Below are 21,149 nucleotides of genomic sequence, written 5' to 3'. Positions count from 1 at the left end.
CTCATATTGACCTTCAATCCTTATTAAAATGATACTGATGATAATAATGTCACCTTGCTTTGTTGTAACAGTTTATGCTTTTTAAAGCACTAACACATAAATCCCTGGCCCCGGCTCCTTGCAGTGGCCTAATGAAAATCACAGAGGGGGTATGCTTAGGTCTACTTGACAGGAGTTCACAGCCCTGGACAATGAAATGGCCTCCAATGCTTCATGAAAGCCATGCTTACTCCAGAGAATGATCAGCGACAGACCTTTAAGGCAATCCTTGGAAGAACTTTTGGTGTAAGGATATCTTGTGAAAGTTTTATTTTCTTCTTAGTAAACTTATTCTCTAATCAACATGTTTTAATCCTAATGATTCTAATTCAAGAGAGGTGGGAGCTTGCTTTTTCAAAACCTAGGCTAGGTCCCATCACTGTGTCTTGTATTAATTTTTTTATAAGAAATAAAGGAAATGGAAGGGATGAAGGAGGAGTTTGGGGTTAGCAGATGCAAACTAGTATATATAGAATGGATATAGAACAAGGTCCTACTGTATAGCACAGGGAACTATATTCAATATTGTGTGATAAACCATAATGGAAAAGAATATAAAAAAGAATGTATATATGTAGTTATAACTGAATCACTTTTCTGTACAGCTGAAATTAACACAGTAAATCAACTACATGTCAATTAGAAAAAAGAAATAAAATAAATAGAATTGGATAGTTTACTCCGATACAGGAAACTATTATTTGTCCATAAAATATGGGATATTGCACATAAGCCAGAGATTTAAAAAATATTTAAAGAAAGATTCCTTGGATTGGATTTACCAGAGATTTGTCTATTTTATTGGTTCTACCAAAGAGACAGCTCCTGAGATAATTAATCAGTGGAACTGTTTTAATTTGCTTAAATTTATTAATGCTTTTTAATATTTTTTCTTGTATTTTCCTTAGCTTTAAAAATATCTTTTATTTAATTATTTTTCTTTTCCATTTAATAAGAAACATACTGAAAACTATGAATTTGCTAGGATCAGATCTTGTGGACCCTGGTATTTCTGTGCCGTATTCATTACATTTATATATGTGGTCTTTTTATTGTCTTGAACACCGCAGTGGTATGTAAAGGAGATTTTGGTTTACTAATCTGATTCAAGAATTATTTAAGAAGATACTCAATCCGAGTGATTGAGATTTGGTGGGTTTTTGGGGCCTTGTTCTGTCTTTGGCTATTTCTAATTCTGCTTCATTTAAAATAGTTCAAAGGTCTGATAACTTCTTGAGATTAGGTGAAAGTAGTTAAAAAGGGTCAAATGAGCAAAAATCGGTGCATTGTTTGTTTAAGGAATGTATGAATCAAGACATTCAGTCAACATTTATTGACCACCTCTTAAGTACCACGTACTCTGTTAGGCAATGGGAAGTGGAGAGAAATAAGATTCCTTCTCTGTCCCCAAGAACCCTACAGGAGGGGAACTGATTATGCTAGAGAATTAACAGAAGTCGTATTAATTGTCTTTAGATGTTCTGATTCAATACAAGGTTGCAAAACATCCAGTAGGATTGCTAAACTGCAAGTCTGGGTGGTTTTTTTTTCATGAATGAGATAATTGCACAATTAAGGAACTCCCCTGTTTTCTAATTGTTTTAAAGTAAAGGAATTATAAAAATTATGGAGACAGATTTACCCTGAAGCTAATGAACCCTAGTTAAGCCTCCTGGCACTGGGTTCATGTGGTCATATGCTTTTGTAAATTTGCAAAGGTAAGATTTTTCAATTCCTTTTCTTAAGAATGTTCTCCTGGACCTGTCTGTGTGGCAACCACATTTGTTCCTGACATCTGTGTTACCAGGTAGCAGTATATTTAAAGGTCAATAGATAATCTTTGTTGATTGCTTTTCTTCAGGAAATTTACATGTCTCTGAATAGTCAGTCTCCAAGTACTGCTAACAACTTTAAATGTTTACATATATACTTAGTATTTTGTTGTTGGCACATACTATTCATTACATCTAACTCCTTGAAAAGTGTTTCAACTATTCTAAAATATAGCCAAGAAACTGGAACGGAATCCTCAAGGAATTACCTCATTTATACCAATAAAATATACCATAAAGAATAAAACTGTACAGTGTTTGAAAAAGCTAAAGTTCTTCCTCACGACTTATGGGGTTGCATGATATATTTTCTATGATAAATTAATAATTGGCACTTGGTATTTTAGGAGACTAGAAAGGCGATGTTAACAGTGAACTCTCAACGGTGAAATACTACAGGTCCTGGAGCACAAGACCTCATGGAGAGAAAGTTTATCCTTTTTGTATCTCCAGCACTTACCACAGTGCCTGGCATTCAGTAGGTGCCTCACAGTACTTTTTAAATAAGAGTGATGGGAAACCTGTCAGGAGTTATACAAAGAGAGCCAGAATGGTTGAAATTTTAGGCAGTCCATTATAATACAAAATAACAGTAAGAACATGATTTTGATCAGTTAGAGAAAATACTGTGACTCAGAGAAGCCTGACCCTTTGTATAAGTAGAGGCTTGCTGTATTAATGATAAAATTATAATGGCCTTTTAATGGGATAATTGGAGTGGCCTGTCAACGTTTTGTGAGGAATTGTAGATTAAGCAATTAATTACGATCAACATATTAATTACGGAGAGAGGTTCAGCACTGATTAAATCATTAAAAATATCAACATTTCAGAGGTGGCCTATGATCACTGTGATGGCTGCCATGAGGATGTAGGGGTAGACTCCACTTGTATCCAGAGAGGGGTATTGATGGTGATGTGTGGGAATCCAGTATTTCTGTAATACTCCCAAATTAGTTCCCATGAAAGGAGAGAATTTAGATAGGCTTTTCCAAACTTTCGAACAACTGGCATGTTGATTCCTTATTCCCTTTTTTCCCTACAAGCAAATTTATTTAGCAGTTTCTACTCCTCTTTTCCCCCCTCCCCTTTCCTGCCCCACCTCCCTTCTTCTCTACTGATGAAGTAAACATGTGACTTGAATTCAAAATCTCATTATTTGTGTGACAGCGATTAGCATTTAATTTCAATTTACCTCCTGCACATATGGTGGATGGTTCAGCTGCTAGAATTTCGATGCAGGACTTCTTCAAAATCTAGGAGGAGAGGAAATCAAAAAGTCAAAGCACAGCTTATTTTGTTAAAACAGAAGAGTGGGGTTTGCTTTTAGCTACCAAGATAGGAAGGCTCAAAGACATTATGTTGTAGTGGGTGGGTAAGTGGAGGATAACATTTTTACTAGTATTATTAATGTCAAGCATTTAATGAGCCAGCACTGTGCTAGATGCTTCCGGGTATCCCCAAATCCATAGGAATTATTCATCCATTTGTTCTTTGGGTAGATATTTATTGAGTCTATGATACACCAGTACTAGTTATAGAGAGGTTTAACATCTAGTTGAGGAAATGGGACCTACACTTGAAAAGAAAAATAACAATGGCCCAGCCTATGTGGTAGGTGCCAGCGTGAAGCGGCAGATGGTAGGAGCTACAGAGTTCATGGGGGAAATCATTGAGGGCTGCTACATGGGGAAGGGCTTCCTGGAAGAGGTGGGCGCTGAGGGTAGGACTCAGTCAAGTGGGGAGGAGTAAGTTAGGGGAAGGTTAAGGTCCAAGCAGGGAGTGGCATTTGCAAAGATGAGAAACTAGAAATACATAGACCTCTTTAGCTGGAACAAAGGAGCTTGAACAGTAGAAAAACGAGTGATAATAGATAAAGCTGGAGAAGTAGGATGGAGATGGCCAGCCCTCTAGAGGAGATGCATGTTCAGATTACTCAGAGTTCCCTTTTAGTTAAAGAAGTGGAAATGTTGCAGGAGAGGGAGGGCTTTGAAGGCTGCTTTTTGTGCCTTGCTCTTTAGGAGGACCTTACTTACATGGAAATGTCGTCTTCCCCCCAAGTGAGTCTTGTAGGGTTGAGTGGAGAGTCTGGAGGACCCCAGGACCACACAGGGAATTAATAATGAAGGCTTCTTCTGGCAAAAGCAGGGTACCTGACTGGTAGGGTTCAAGCGTTTCTCCACCATTTATGAATGCCGTCTCTTATTGCATAATGATTCTAAAATTTCGACCAAGTGTTTTAAACAAGTATAGCACACTGAGTTAATTTACCAAGCAAAGGCAGTATCTTTATTTGGGCTTTACTTAATTTGGAAATTGAGATGGTTCAGAGGCCTGAAGGAAACTCTCTCTATTTATGAAAGGGACATTTGTTAAAGGAATTAAGAGTGAAGTAAAATGTAAAGTCCATAAAAGAAAAAAGCATCTTTTAGCATTGGGAAACACCCATTTACTTGTATGGATGTATTTATTTATATATACTTCTTTGTTCCAGCTTAAGTGACACATACACCACAAGATACAATCAAATAAAATACAATAAATTCAAAAGGGGAGGAAATGGATTAAAGGGAAAATAAGGGGAGGATGAAGTAAGGAGTGAGAATAGCACAGAAAAAAATACATTTTTTTATTATGTATTATTAAGAGCTTATTTCCTTGTTAGGAGTGGCTCATGAATTTAGTTCTAAGCTTTCTAGTAGCAAATGAGAAGGGCAGACAATATTTATGAGATTCTCAATCTGAAGAATGAAAACAAACCAGTTTCTCAGAAGAGATAATATTTACCCATTCCAGAGAGAAATCTGGGCATCCTCATAGAGAAGCATTGTGAAAGGAAGTGAACAACATGCTTGAGAAAATTGTTCTCTGATGTACAGATGACAAAACATTCAAACGCATTCATTGAAACAGGCTCCCTCGCAACCATGTGTTTTAGGTAATTCTCTATACCTGAGAGTAATAAGAAGCAGCACAGTCCTCCCTGTCTGCAGGCAGGAGGATTGGTCCAGGACCCCCGTGGATAGCAAAATCAGAGGACGCTCAAGTCCCTTATATAAAATGGCGGAGTATTTGCATATAACTTACACACATTCTTCCATATACTTTAAATGATCTCCAGATTGCTTATAATACATAATACTATGGAAATGCTAATGTAAATATTTGCCAGCACGAAGCAATTCAAGTTCTGCTTTTTGGAACTTTCTGGATTTTTTTTCCCCAATATTTTTGATCCCCAGTTTGTTGAATCTGCAGATGTGGAACCCATGGATACAGAGGGCTGACTGTATGTCTTTTTCTTGACAATTCTAAAATCCAGATTTCCAGCTGACATTTTTTCCTGACATTCTTTCTGACTCTTTTACAATTTAAAGGCATTTTCGTATTCTGATTCCTCTATTTGTTTTCAGCTTCTACCTCATTCCACAGTCAAAGCAACTTGTTCCTTTTTGTCAGTGTTTGCCTTATTTCTTCTCCCTCTGGCTTACCCAGTCACCGTCCATCTCAAACATAGGTGCAGCCTCAGTTCACCCTGGTCCCCAAGGACCTGGCATCACCTCTGAGCCCTTCACTGACATTCTGACTTGGGATCAGGGACCCCAAGGATGTATCCTGGACATCCATGTTTCGCTTCTGGCTTTTCCATCCTGCCTTTCCAGTGGTCAATCCGGTCCTTTAGATGCAGCAACATCCTAGGACTGGGGCTTGCCAGGATCCTCATCCAGATCCTTGACAGTGACTCATACCCCAGATAACAACTGCCCTATCTGAGCTGTGATGACAGTCCACTCCCCTCTCCCCTCAGTTTGCTGCCATTGGGCTCTCCTGGCTGAAGGGCCACCTTAGCTACTGGTTGCCATAACTCGGAGAGGCAGGCATGCCCTTCAACATGTCTTCAGGCATAAATCTCTTAATAGGCCACATTGGGAGATCCAGAATTAACCCATATGGAGAACTTTATTAAATAGTGACATTAGAACAACACAAAGCTTTTTTTATGTTTTAAATAAAATTCCTCTGTCTCCTTTTACAAATCATTTTATCATCTACAACTAAAGATTTCAACAGTCCAAGAATGAAAATTGGGCTATCGCATCTATCCTGTCCCTATTCCCCAAACTCCATCAAAACACATAAATGAAATCTTCACCCATGTTAAGTTCCTGACTTTGAAGCAACATTTTTTTTTTTAAAAGTGACTCAGCCCTTGCAGTGTTGTTTTTTTGGGACGTCACCACTCTCTTTATTTTTAAAATTTATTTTATTGATTTATTTACTTTTGGCTGCGTTGGGTCTTCGTTGCTGCGCACGTGGGCCTTCTCTAGTTGCGGTGCGCGGGCTTCTCACTGCGGTGGCTTCTCTTGTTGCGGAGCACGGGCTCTAGGAGCGCGGGCTTCAGTAGTTGTGGCTCGCGGGCTCCAGAGCACAGGCTCAGTAGTTGTGGCACACGGGCCCAGTTGCTCCGCGGCATGTGGGGTCCTCCCGGGCCAGGGTTAGAACCCATGTCCCCTGCACTGGCAGGCGGATTCTTAACCACTGCGCCACCAGGGAAGCCCGTGAAGCAACATTTTTGAACCAACCCTAACACTTAACCAGGGGTGAGTAAAGGAAATACCCGTGAATCTTTGACCACAAAGACACACTTACAGGTTTTGTCATAATAAACACATGCTGTATTATTCTCTCAAAGTGTCTGCAATTAGCTGATAAATCTAAGGAGTGTATAAAGGGCCAAAAAATTTCAGCCAAGGGCTGTGATTCAATCCAGTAAAAACACAGCTTTCCCAATCTTAACTTAAAACATCTGGAAGGGATGCATTGCAGCCAATGGAGTAAAATTTATCAGTGAGGGGGATAGGCAGGACTTGTCTGGGACTGTGGGTTCTATGAGCTAGAAATGCCTGGTTTCAAAAGGTAGGAAGTCACAATGGCATGGCGTGGATTTGAGGGGTTCCTTTGGTTATTAGCAGCCCAGACTGTACAGTAATCAGTCTGTCCGAACTTCAGCAGACAGCAGATCAGCCTAGGGACTGGAGGCTGCATGGGGGTGGGGAGGCCGAGGATCCCTCCCCGACCTGGGCGGTGGTAGCCATGGAGGAGGCAGAGACACAGCCCTGGGAGATGGATGAAGGCAAATCACTAGACCGAGTGGAAAGAATTCACACAGGGTTGGGGTGACGTCAGAGGTGACAGTCTAACTGACCTCCGATGGAGACTGGCCAAGACTACCACATGCCTCAAGCATGATCCAATGTGAGGAGCTGGGTCCTGGTCTTGCCCCTGGTCCTGTACTTACCTGACCTGTAGTCCTTGACAAGTCCTTTAACTAGTCTGAACCCCAATTTTGGGAAATAGTTTAACATACTAATAGTTTCGTATTAAACTAAATTGGAGTTGAATTGCTTGAGTCAACTCACTCATGAGCACTGTCACCTTGGGCAAGTTCCATAACCTCTCTGAGTCTCTGTTTCCTCATCTGTAATAGTGGGATAAGAACAGCACCGACTGCATGAGGTTGTTCAGTTGGGAAGATTAAATGAGATAATATAGGCAGACTCCATAGCACAGGGCCTGGAAGTCCTCAAGTAATGGTAGTTTTAATCTTAAGAACCTGGGCTCCGGAGACAGAAAAAATAGATTTGGGCTTTAAATAGACTTATGTCCAAATACAAGCCCTACCACTTACTGGCCGTGAGGATTTGGATAAGTTATTAAACTTCTGAATCTCAGTTTCTTTTTCTGTAAAATGAGAGCAAGAAAAACACCTCAAAGGGCTGTCTGGTGGTAAAATGAGTAATAGACATGAATGCAGAGACATTTAGTTTGTAAAATCAATAGAACGTAGGTGGTAAAATTCATATTGGATTAGAGAGTGAGGAAAAGAGTGAGATTAAGGAAAACTGACAAGGTTTTTGTTCTATAGACAGAACTAGACAGATGTGATTGGTCAATAAATAGTATTTAACAACCTGGGGCCATCAGCCAAAAGTGGCCTTCATGAAAACAAGGCACCAAGAAATGTGCTCAGAACAACCTTAGTAGTAAAGCACTTAGTAGGATGTCCGACACATGTTCGGTTCTCAGACAATGGTACCTGTGACTGTTACCTCTGTTATTATTGCTATTACTCTCGGGCAAAGATGGTTAGCTCATATCTGCTTCTATCGCATCACCCACCACTGGCCTCTTGCTAAATCCTATTTGCTGAAAATGCCTGAAAGATGCCTAACAATATTTTCCTGCTACCTTTGGGGCCGATTTCAAAAAGAAGGTATATGGGGAAGCATGTTTGAAATCTGCAAAGAACTCTATAAGTACATGGGTTGTTACTGGTAGTGACATTCCTGCACACCTCATGAGACTGTTGAGGGAGTAGAAGAGGCAGCAGATGTAAAAGAACTTTGCCAAGTAATAAGGGCTGTTTAATAGACTCAAAGTGAAATCGGACTTCCCTGGTGGTGCAGTGGATCAGAATCCGCCTGCCAGTGCAGGGGACGCGGGTTCAAGCCCTGGTCTGGGAAGATCCCACATGCCACGGAGCAACTAAGCCCGTGCGCCACAACTGCTGAGCCTGCGCTCGAGATCCCGCGAGCCACAGCTACTGAGCCCGCGTGCCACAACTACTGAAGCCAGTGCACCTAGAGCCCGTGCTCCACAACAAGAGAAGCCACCGCAATGAGAAGCCGGCGCACTGCAACGAAGAGTAGCCCCAGCTCGCCGCAACTAGAGAAAGCCTGCGTGCAGCAACGAAGACCCGACACAGCCAGAAATCAATAAATCAATCAATAAATTTATTTAGAAAAGAAAAAAGTGAGATCCATTGTGAACCAGTCCAGGTTGTATATAAAACTTTATATATATATTTTTTATTCTAAAAATCTAAAGTCCTTTTTCATAATGTTCAGAGTTTATGCAGAGAGTTCTCAAGAATCCTTAAAGATTGTGAATATTTGCATAGAGTTGTTATGAATCCTTCCCTTACCATAAGCATACCTAATTTTTCCCCCCTAACTGCTCTGCCTCCTTCCCTAATAAAGTATCAATCTTTATTTACTTGGCCATTTCCTGATGCAAGATTTTTTTGTGTGTTCATACAAGACCAGTTTCCTTTATCCATTCATAGTATAGGGTCCTTTTCCTTCCACATATCTAGACAGCATGTTTCTTAGTGACTTACTTGTTGTGAAGGGTACATTCTGCTTCAAAGATGTCTGGAGCTTGAAGTAGGCTGGCCCACGGGTGGTTAACTATCTATTGCCCAATTACATCTCTCTAGTTCTCTAAGACGAAAACCTAGGAGTTTTCCTTAACCTCACTCTCCCGGTCACCCTCCAAATCCAGTATGGATTTTGTGACCTAAGTTTACCAATGAAATATTTCTGTATTAATTCACATTTTAGTATAAATTGCCATCTTTCAGAGGACTTACTGTGGTTTATAATTATATATTTATCTTTTTGATTGTTTGGTCATTGTCTATCTTCCTCAGACTATAACCTCTACAAAGGCAAGGAGATTTGTTTTTATCCACCACTGTATCCACAAGGCCTAATCTAGCACAGAGTAGGCACTAAATAAATACTTATTGAATAAATAAATGGCACACTTTCTGCATGGCTTCATTAACTGGCATTTTAGCATATTACGTATCAGTCTTTCTTTTTCCTTGTAAATATAATCTTTTATTACATTAATCTTTTCTGGTCTTTTAAAGTAAATTAAACTTTAAATCTTTTAAATTAATCTTTTATAGTCTTTTGAATACAAGGCTATGTTCAGCATCTTGTAACATCTCCCTCTTCTTATTAAGTCTTTGGGGACTGCCTTCCCAGGAGGCCTACTTCAACACCTCCATCCTTTTAAATGGCTTATCTTTTTAAACAATAATGTTGTAGGTGTATCATGTTCCCATGTCTAAGGTCTAGATGGGCCTGCTGTGTAAAAGGCCTTGACCCCTTTATCTGGGAAAAATGTAAAAGTATATGTTTGGGGGGTGGGGTGCAGGGTCCCAGGTACACTAATATAGCTGATGGCAGAATGCACATCGGGTGAGCCTGGAGGCTATTGCTTTTAGAAAAGGCCAGGGAGCTTGGGACACAAAACTGGCTCATCCATGCCTTCAGGACTGCCAATGTTGCCCCCATGAACTTTGAAACTATTTGATCTCTAATAAAATTTTGAAAAAAAAAAAGATAGTCACCTTTCCTAAGTAAAATGCACTCTGCACTTAAAATCAACAGACATATCTATTATTAACTATGGCCATTATCCTAGATTCATGTCCAGTTCTACAGAATCTGAATTTAAAATAAAAATTTACTATCACACACACATCTTTCTGGGATTCATATATGATTTTATGTTACAGTCATACATTATACCAAATAAATATTCCAACATGCAAGAAAGACGTCCTTAAGAAGTTACTGAATTTTAGATAATAAAGCTCATCCTCAAAACATACAAGAATTTTTTGTCTGGAGCGGGGGCACCCAGCTCACTTAAATAAAGGCTACTCTTCTCTCAGTTAGTTTCACACTCAACGAGAGTCTGGTGTGAAGAAGCACAGGACAAACAAGGTTCTGAAACCGAGGGCATTCATTTCTATCCCGTGAAACCACTTTCCTCTCCTGTTTTCAGAAGGAAAGCTCAGATAACTGTGAATTCCGAGACGTGGTTTATTTAGTAAGAGGAGCTTGCTGATCTGCTGAATACTGGCAAAGTCAGCGGCCCTCCTTGGGAGCTAAACCCCGCAGGGTTTCATTGGGTTTTGTTCTAAATTCTGCTATTGCTTTTACAATGAGTCTTAACAGATTCCTAGATATAGGAGAAGGAGCTGGAGGGGTGTGGGGTGACCTGAGGATTAACTGAACATGCCCCTCTGCTATCTTTGTAGCCTATTCAAGCGATGGGATTTTAAAAATTACATCTGGACTATTCCCTAAGCTAATAGAAAAAAGAGCTTAGTTGAAATGCCTGGCCTGAATGTCTGCAAAGTCTGAGTCTAATTAAAGACTGCTGAGGCAAATGATTTTTTTAAAAGATTTTCTGCTCACTACAGAAACTACAATTGATTCTATTTATGTTTCCAGGCCTGCTAATGTGAATGGGGCACAAAATGCCATCTTTTTTTTTTTTTTGCGGTACGCGGGCCTCTCACTGTTGCGGCCCCTCCCGTTGCGGAGCACAGGCTCCGGACGCGCAGGCTCAGCGGCCATGGCTCACGGGCCCAGCCGCTCCACAAAAATGCCATGGTTCTGGAAAAGAGGGTGGGGGAAAGACTAACGGGCCTTTACAAGAAATGGAGCCACAAAACTGCCCACTTGTGGTGCAATGCAGGTCACGAACACTCTGCAGTCCTCTGCCCTGCTTCACAATGAACACATGTGCGCAGCCCGGCATATAAATGCACTGGACACCACGGGGAATACGACAAAGGGGGCGGTCTCTGTGACTGCACAATTCAGCATCTGACCAGGAGGAAAGCCACGTGCCAAGCAAGTGATGCCAACAGTTTGCGCCACTGGAGTTCAAGGCAGGGAGAGTTCAAGGTGTAGGAGAGACCAGGGCAGGCTCCTCAGAGAAGAGAGGACAGGAGCATAGCCTTGAAATTGAGACAGAACTCGAGACAGCATTCAGATGGGGCAAAGGAGGAGAGCGTGGTTTCTTCCGATCTCAAATAAGGGTGGGTGGTTTCTTTCAACCACAAATAAGGCTGATTAAGAGAAAGGCTGTTGCTGAAACGGGCCTTCCCCTCTGCTAGCCCTGGAAAGAGAGTTGGTTCAGTAAAGTCAGGTACTTTCCAGGACTACAGGAATGTGATGCAGATTTTGATTTGAGGAAAGCCCTTAGCAGCTCCTCGTGGGGTCTTGGAAGAGTAGACGGGAGGGAAGCAAGGAAGATGGGCTTTGCCTTTTGTCAAAGCTTCATCAGGGCTGGATCAGGGGCTCCATTTCTTTCACCTTCCCATGAGTGGAAGGGAGAAATCAGCACAGGACAGGGTTTTCATAAATAAAATAAATACATACACACTATGGAATAGATTCATTCCTCAGTTTCAGTCATCTTAAAGCTTCCTTGATAACAGGATGTTTGTACCAAAACTTGCAAGAAATCCTTGCAAATATAGTCATGTTTGCCCAATACTTGTTTATTGTTGATCAAACATGTAGAAAGCTCTAGGCGCTGACTCACCCTCGCATTAATAGGAAGCCCTACGCAGGCTTAAATATTTATTCTAGGGAAATGCTCCTAGATGGAGATGGCTTGGTGCCAGTGACTGGGTTCTCCTTCTCAGAGACAGTGTGCCTGGTTCCAGGTACCACCCTTGATTGCACAAGAAGTGGGGACAGCTGGGAGGAGGAGTTGGCATCAACGTAACCAGGTCAAGTGTTGGGATTCAAAGCTGCAGACCCATTTCTGTGTTATCCAAACCCAGCTTTCATGTAGGTTCCCATTTCACTGCCTGCAGCACTTTTGAAAAGGCAAACAAAGACCCAGGAGGCTCGCTGGACCTTTGCTTCGTATTTTCATTTGAGGGCTGGCGCTACATTCACCAGTTGTGGTCAGTGGAAATTCCCCGAGGAAGCCACAATAAGAAAAGGCAAAGGAATAGTTTCTTCCTTTACAGTTTTACTGGCTTAAAGGGCTCCAATCTTCCAACCAACCAAATTTTGTCTTATTTTATCAACCAAATTCTGCAAAAACAAGAAGGAATTCTGTCCTCCGAGGTAGAGTCCTGAGCAAGTGTGGAAGGGAAGACATTCCTTTCAGCCTGTGTCAAGTTGCCAGCTTCTCATGATGATGGAATTTCATCCATTGAGCAGAAATTGAGATTTTTCAGAGGCACTCTCCACCTAATAGTAAACGGCAAAGAGCTCTCCTGCCCACCCGTGGTGCACTCAGATCAGAGAACCCACCAGGGTTCTGGTCTTGCCTTTGCTATAACTGTGTGAACTGTGTCAAGTCATTTCACGTTTTTGGTCTTCCGGGTCCCCTTCTCTGAAATGGAGCTGCTTCCTGGCCTACCCACATCATTCACTAGAGCACTATGGTCACCTTGTCATGGACCTTAGAGACAGAGCTGAGTCTATTCTGGATCACTGCCCACTGCTGTGTAGTCTTGGACAAGTTAGCTGATCTCTCTGTCCTTAGAGTATCTGCTTCTCTAGAAGGAGTAATAATATCTACATTAAATGGTGGTGGTGAGAATTTGATGAGATGACTATGTAAAGTGATTTTTCACAGGGTCTAGCACCTAAGAATTCACTAAATGATGACTTTTCTTATTTTTACCTTCCTAAGGAAATAGAGGTGGGAGAAAGCCTGGGCTCTGGAGTCATGGAACTGGGTTCCAACCCTGATCTCCCCATTAGAGCTGTGTGCTCTTGTGCAGGGTATCTGAGCCTCAGTTTCTTCATCTGTAAAATGGGAATACTTCCCTCCTAGGGCTGTTGTGATTTTTAAAGAGGATAATATTAAATGGGAAAAAGGAACAATGTTTGGCCCCCAAATAAGTTATCTACAGGCATTGATTTCTTTCTGCCTTTTTCCTATGTCCCACTGATGGGAGATTAAAATGGAAAACAAGTGAGGGCACTTTGAAAAATAACATGTTATGCGTGCAAATCTGAAACATAAGTACTTCCTCCTTAAAGTAGAGAGGATTGAGGAACAGTAAAAAGACCAAAACACAGGAATCAGATTGAGGAAGCAGAGAATCCAGGGACTTGATGTATCCATGCCGTGAATAATCAGCTTCTGATAATCCAGTGGTGATTTTGCACTTCCTCAGACATTCACAGCCCAGTATTGTGGAAACAGCAGGCTCTCTGGACCCAGACTTCCCTCCTCCACCATTATGAGTGGGCAGACTTGGGGCAGTTTATCTAACTGCCTGCACCTCAGTTTCCTCACCTGTAAAATGGGGATAATAAATCCCTCTTCAGAGAGTGGTTGTGGAAGTGCTTAACAGAGGAGCTGGCAGAAAGAAGATGCTCAGTAAATCATAGTGATGTTTCTTCTTCTTCACAGGCCTCATGACTACTTGTCCTGAGTGTTTATTTATTCATTATCCAAAGGGGAGCTGGATAAAGCGCTATGATCTCTAGATTCCCCGAGAGTCTTGATTGCAAGCATGATTGTTCCATTGTCAGACTTCGTATCTGGCTATGTTTGCCCACGGCCCTTACAGTAAAATAGCATAGTTTTCAAGGCTCTGCATGATTTAGCCATTGCTTGCTGCTTCCTTCATCTTCTGTCATTTTCCATCCAAGCCCTACTCTTCTTTCATTCTGTTATATACCATCTTAGGGTTCTGCCCTGACAAGAATGTTCTATCCATGCTCTTTCGATGAACAACTCTATTTCACCTTCAGCTTATCTCTGCACAGAAGCCTGAGTTCTTTACCAACCACTTTACTCTTAATCTTAGTCATACGTTACTTCTTATATACCATGTGTCACATGGTGTCACATAATTATACATATTTATTTATTGACTTGTTTTTATGTGTCCCTCCCACCAGACTATAAGCTCCACCAGGATAGGGTGTCTACCTGCTTACTTATAACCAAATGGTCAGAGTCTACCATAAAAGGTTTTCAGTGAGTAGTAGAGGAATGAATAAATATTAGCCCCTGCATCTTGATTGGGGATTTAAAAATAAGGTCACTATTAAGAGGTACAAGTACCATGTATAAAATAAATAAGCTACAAGGATATATTGTACAGCACAGGAAATACAGCAAATAATTTATAACCTTAAATGGAGTACAATCTATAAAAATATTGAATCATTATGCTGTACAGCTGAAACTAATATTGCAGATGAACTACACCTCAATAAAAAAAGAAGGTCACCATGGGTCTAAAACTTCATGAACTATTTGAGCTTTTGAAAGCTGCTCTGCATTCCTATTTTGGATAATTAAGCCCAGTCCTACTTTATTATGAGAAAATAACCAGCCACAAAACAACGTCCATGGGAAAAAGCTGGAATAGATGCTTTAGATGGTGGGGGGGTGGGGAGGGGGGAGGAAACAAGAGCTTTCTTTTCAGTATCCAGAAGGAGAAATGAACCTACTTCTTAAAATTAGTTAACCAACTTTCAGGCCGTAATTATTTCTGTCTGAATTGAGAAAGACGAGTTGTGCTGTGCTTGTCCCTGTTTTTCTGTCCAGGCAAATGAATTAACAACTGCGATAAACATGGGTTTCAAGTAGTGGAAGGATGGAAACCACGAGCATAACTCCCAGATAAAAGCTCACAAGAATGTTATCATTCGGCTAAAAGTTTGGAGTCTCAAATTATTTTTTACCCCTTTTGGAAGACTGTTGCACTAAAATTTCTTAAACATCTTTGGGGTGATTTCCATTGCGGGTAGGGAGGGTTTTACAAACATCTGGGCTCATGTTGAGCTTGGGTGAGTTGCTAAGGTTGAAATATTCAAGGACAACAGCAATTTATGCAGATAAAAACACTCAAATTATTTGGGTAGGAACCAGCTGTTGAACGATGTGGCACATGGCTCATAAGAACCTTTGAACAGGGAAGAGCTGTCCCTGTTCAAACCCAGCCATCTGAAGAAAGGACTTCTGCAGTAGCCTCAGGCCTGGGTTCCTGCCTCTGGGCGCCTCCCCAGTCTCCTTTCCATATATAGGGACACTGCCATCAGATTCTCTTCTTTTTTTTTTTTTTTTTTTTTTAATAGCAATCATATTGATAGTAATCGGTCTAGCTGTTGAACATTCTTCTTTAGTTTTAAAATAAATTTATTTATTTATTTAGGCTGTGTTGGGTCTTCGTTTCTGTACCAGGGCTTTCTGCAGTTGCAGCGAGGCGGGGACACTCTTCATCGCGGCGCGCGGGCCTCTCACTGTCGCGGCCTCTCCCGTTGCGGAGCACAGGCTCCAGACGCGCAGGCTCAGTAGTTGTGGCTCACGGGCTTAGTTGCTCGGCGGCATGTGGGATCCTCCCAGACCAGGGCTCGAACCCGTGTTCCCAGCATTGGCAGGCAGATTCTCAACCACTGAGCCACCAGGGAAGCCCCGCCCCCAGATTCTCTTCTTAAATATTACTTGTTAGACGTTCAAAATGTTTCAGTGATTACACCACGTTGGAGTCAAAATTCCTTCAAGGCTCTCATCAATCTGCTTCTAACCCAGTGTCTCGGCTTATTTGCCATTACTCCTGACTCCTTTATCCAAACTCTCCCACCAGACAGATAGGTATTATTATTGTCTTAAAAATATGCTTGCTCTTTTCCAGTCTTTGGGCTGAGGTCATGCCATCTCTTCTCTGGTGCTACCCATCACCCATCCTTGGTCTTTTAGGAATTCAGGTCTACCCCAGTTTCTCATGAAGGCTCCAGTCCAGAACAGTCCACCTCTGAGCTGCCACAGGATTCATGATCAGGCCCAAATCCTGCTGTTAACTGTCTATCTAAATCACTATTTGAGTGTTGTTTTACCTGGTTATTACATTTCTTGTCACTTATACTGTCAAGTATACCACACTGACCCCAGAACTTATTTACAGTAGGGGTCCCTCACCTGGGGATCCATAATTGGCACTGATGACTTCTCTATCCTTTCAATAATTTTCACTTTCTGGTTAAGGTGGTTTAAGTGTGTTTCTGTTCCTTGCAAACACATCTTAAAGAAGATGACTGTCATATGGCCATATTTAGCATAGGAATTCCCAACTTGGGGTGGAATTATTTTTCACAGTTCTGAAAATGTAAGGTCACATCAATCAATATTGTGAAAGTACAACACCTGGGGCACTGATTAAAACGTGCAGATTTAAAAGATGCAGTTTCATAGGCTCCATCACATACTGACTGTGATAGAAGCTCCTGGGGATAGGGCCTGGGAATGGGTATTGCAAACAAGATTCCCCAGGTGATTTTTATGCATATTCAAGGAGATTTAGAGGGTGAGGAGGAAGCTGACGCTAAGGTTTCTCATATGATGGTGAAGGGACATGGAAGAGGAAATAATTCATATGTCTTGAGTACTGATTATGTGCTTGGAAAAATATTAGGTATTTTCACTAGTGTTATCTCTTGTAATCCTCAAACAAGCCTACGACATGTGTCTTATCATTAATCCCGTATACAAATATGGAACTAAGTGAAATACCTCATCTAAGGATCTATAAATGGTAAGCTGTTGGGTCAGCCTTTCAACTCTGGGCTGACCAGCTCCAAAGTTCCTACTTCTCACACTGCTTTCCACTCTGCTGGGGGTCTAAGCAAACCTTGGAGGGAGGGGGAGGGAGTATGAGGCACATCCAGGCTGGAGGTTTCCTAGGTCAGTCTGCGGCAGCTGGGCGGATCCCATGCTCCTGATGGGTAACCCTGGATTAAGACCCCATTGACATCTTAAGAGGACAGTGATCCTCTGAGCTCTGAATCTGCATCCTGGACCCCAAGTCTGAAGCCTCGTGAGCTCCAACTGGAGAAACCACTGTCTGTCCGCCTGGTCCCCAAACCTAAAGATGGAGGCTTCAGCAACCCTGGACTTTATTACAGGAGCAGCACACACACAGGCCTTCTGGCTGAGGCTTCAAAGACTAGCATCCTCCAATATTCCAGCTGGACCAAGGGCCTAGCCTGGGGATGGATGGTATGAAAGAGAGGCCCAGGAAGCCAGGTCCTGTTCACTGATAGGAAAGGGATGATAAAAAACCAGGATGGGATGAAAAAGAGGGCTGGTAACGGTGCAAACTCGGGGGAACATTGAAACCCTCATATTTTGTAATGAGGGTGAAATATCACTCAGCCATGAAAAAGAATGAAAAAATGCCATCTGCAGCAACATGGATGGACCTAGAGATGATCATACTAAGCGAAGTAAGCCAGACAAAGATAAATATCATATGATACCGCTTAAATGTGGAATCTAAAAAAATGATATAAATGAACTTATTTACAAAACAGAAACAGACCCACAGACATAGAAAACAAACTTCTGGTCACCAAAGGGGAAAGCAGGGGGAGGTATAAATTAGGAGTTTGGGATTAACATATACACACTACTATATATAAAACAGATAACCAACAAGGACCTACTGTATAGCACAGGGAACTCTACTCAATACCTTATAATAACCTACAAGGGAAAAGAATCTGAGAATCTGAAAAAGAATATATGTGTGTGCGTGTGCATGTATGTGTGTAACTGAATCACTCTGCTGTACACCTGAAACTAACACAACATTGTAAATCCACTATTAAAAAAAAAACCCACCAAAAAACCAAAAAGCAAATGAGCCACAAAAAAAAAAAAAGAAAAAAAAAGAATCTATGTTGTGACTCCAGGTAAGTTCCATTCATTAAATGAATAAAAGTTTAATATAAAAAAAAAGAAACCTTCATATTTGGGGATTATAAATCTAAAGCAGTGGTTCCATTAAAATCACCTGGGAAGATCTTAAAAATCCTGTCCAGATAGTCATCAACGGGCAGCCAAGATAGAAAACCACTGGTCGAAAGTGCCTCTGAGGGCCAAGTGATATAGGCTGAGCCTGCAATGTTCAGAAAGAAGCTTGCGTTCAGTCTCGGCTGGGAAAGCTGAGGTCGGTCAAATGCACAGCAAAATCTGCAGTCCTTCCAGTATGAGAACTGCCTGAAGTTTGGCTCGCTGCCAGAGCAAGTTTCCTTTCCATTTTTAATTTTCCATTGTAGGGTAAAGAATTGGCACAGGAGAACAAGAAAAGAAACGACGTGTGAACGGCAGGAGGGAGACGTGGAACATGACAGATATAAAGATATACAAAGAAATGCAGAAGAACCCCAGCCTTAGTGAGATGGAATTGGGGTATCTACAGCAGGTCAGGGGGCAGAAAGTGCCCGGGTATCCATTCTCAGAGGAAGTGCTCTACTCACTGAGTGGATGATGCCTTGCAGGGCCTGGAAGCCATCATTTACTGGAAACACGTGATCCTTACTGTCGGCGATCCGGGCCAGCTGAGGACACAGCAAACACAAACACACACGGAGATGTGTCAGGCTTGGACGTGGAGAACTGAGGAAAGCCACTGGGTCCAGGGGCCTCCATCTCCTTTTAAAACCCATAGAAACTTGAGGGCTTGCCTGGGCTCAGGGGCCTCACTGAGAAGCCCTCTGTCATAATGAGATTACCAGGGGACTTAACTCTGGAGCGGGTCCGGAGGGTCGGTTCCAGCTTTTACATTTGTTTTAATACTTGTCTCCTTGGGACCAGCGGTAAGATTGCCCAGCTAGATGAACATTTGGCCTGGGTTGATGTATTTATGGATTTGGGGGCAGGCCATTGGCTTATTTTTCTCCCATTCAACCACATTTCTGTTGGCAACTATATTCGAATCAAACAGACTCAAGTTTCCTTTCAAAGCAACTTTAAAAATAAATTCAAGCTTTGGTATTGGGCGAGCCCAATGAATGGGGACCCTTATCTTTCACCCATACTGCTCATTGAGGAAAGGACCCTTGCGATTGGTTTGGTTACTCCTGCTTTATGGAGCAGAGGACTGGAGAAAGGAGAAACTGATCTGTGGAGATTTTCTACTCCCAAACTCTGTCTAGTGCTGTGATTGTCACAGTCAGTCAGTGCCAGGATTTTTACTGATTGTAAAAGTAATACACAATCATTGGGAAATTTCAAAAAACCAGGAGTGTTAAAATAAAAAGAAAAAAGTTATTAACAATTCATCTGTCTGTCCATCCATCCATCCATCATCTTTCTATTACTATTAATTTGATATAGTTTTTCAGACTTTTCCTATACAAATATACACATTTTATTGGAAAAAGTAGACTCATACTATTCCCATACTGTTTTGTAACCCTATTTCATTCATTTAACAACATATCCTGAACTTTGCCAATGTTATTAGAACAAGAAGAAACTATGAAGTACGCTGAAGAACATCTATTTAGGTTGCTAACACATTTTTACAATTTGCTTATTGTGAGCACTTGGACATACTTTTATTGCCCACTGGCCAATTATTTCCATTTTGGGGGGGTATTGAAATGCATTGCACCTTTAATGAGAAAAAAGGGATGTCTGCCATTTAAATAAGAAAATCAGATTTATCAAATTAAATTAAAAAAAAAAACCCCAACAAGTTTTCCAAGTTAATTTCGATCTATTTTGACCTCCTGGCAATTTAACATGTACTAAGAAAGTCAACCAAAAAAGATGCTGCCCGGATGGTCTGCATTGAATACCCTCAAGCACATGAGCAAATAGGTTCACATCCCTCACACATCCAATAATTCCCTCCCTGCTTAGCATTTCTGGAAAAATCATCCATCTAATGGGTATTTATGCTGCTCATGCACCCTCTGCACCGACTGCATGTTTTTTTATCATTCACAAGCTGAGTATGCTCCCAAACCTGAGGAAATCCATGCTCATACCTGTGTTTCATTGAAATCCTTCACACCCACACAGTAAACGATTGCACCAAGATCTCGGGATCTGTTAGCCTGGGCCAATGAAATAAAAGACATTTAGAGAGAGAAGCAGTGGCAAATGTACTCCTTTTGGATCACCCAGCCTAACTGCAGTGATCAGGTATTTATTGAGCACCTACTATATGCCAGGTACCACAAGGGAGAGGGCAATCCCTGTCCCCAAAGAGCCAATTCGCCAGTGAACATCACATTCTAATGCAGTATGGTGGATGTGAGGGGAGTGATTAGTCTAATGGGAAGTACTGAGGAAGATCCACAGAAGTAGAGTCTTGATGAGAAGCTTTGAATAACGAGGGGAGGAAAAGGATACCGTAGGCTAAGATAAGTCATATTAAATATTCTGGGGAAATGATTATCTTTTCTGTTCCTCTGATGGATTTTTATTGACGTATGTTCTTCCTTTGTAATGGCAGCGTGCTCTATCGGAAAGGATGTGACCTTTGGAATCCAACATACCTGGGTTTGACACTTGGCTTTTCTCTGTAAAGTACTTTGGAGATTAAATGAGAAAATAAATGCAGAGCTCCTCACATGAGGCGTAGAACAATGCAGATACTCATCAATGTCAGCACCTTCGTGAATATGGCCTTTTTTATTCCCAAAGAAGACACTGGGTCAATGGTATGGGATTTAAGGTCCATGTTTGAGTGGGTGAACACACGACTTTATCTACAAGTAAGTATTGAGAGGGCAACCTAATGAATAATATCCAGATTTTGGCTTGATTTTAATATCTGATTTATTACAGGCTCTTCCAGGTTCTTTGTTTCAGAAGAGAAAACAAAAATTGGAAATCCTTGGTATATAC

The 21,149-nt window shown here is 41.4% G+C and overlaps 1 protein-coding gene across 6 annotated transcripts in view; it reads right to left on the bottom strand.

Annotated features, from left to right (window-relative positions):
• Positions 1-21,149, bottom strand: part of ANTXR1 (ANTXR cell adhesion molecule 1) — a 249,725-nt gene that overhangs the window by 162,344 nt on the left and 66,232 nt on the right. For all 6 annotated transcript variants that reach the window (XM_028496612.1, XM_007126731.4, XM_007126732.4 and 3 more), the window contains exons 7-9: positions 20,285-20,353; positions 18,767-18,847; positions 3,067-3,127 (exon numbers count right to left, since the gene is read on the bottom strand). In XM_028496612.1, the coding sequence (XP_028352413.1) occupies positions 3,067-3,127; positions 18,767-18,847; positions 20,285-20,353 (211 nt within the window). The remainder of the gene's footprint in view (positions 1-3,066; positions 3,128-18,766; positions 18,848-20,284; positions 20,354-21,149) is intronic.

Source organism: Physeter macrocephalus, chromosome 12, assembly GCF_002837175.3.
Source record: "Physeter macrocephalus isolate SW-GA chromosome 12, ASM283717v5, whole genome shotgun sequence".
Taxonomy (NCBI): Eukaryota; Metazoa; Chordata; class Mammalia; order Artiodactyla; family Physeteridae; genus Physeter; species Physeter macrocephalus.
The sequence above is the reverse complement of the archived record's forward strand: the minus strand, read 5'-3'. Positions and strand labels throughout refer to the sequence as shown.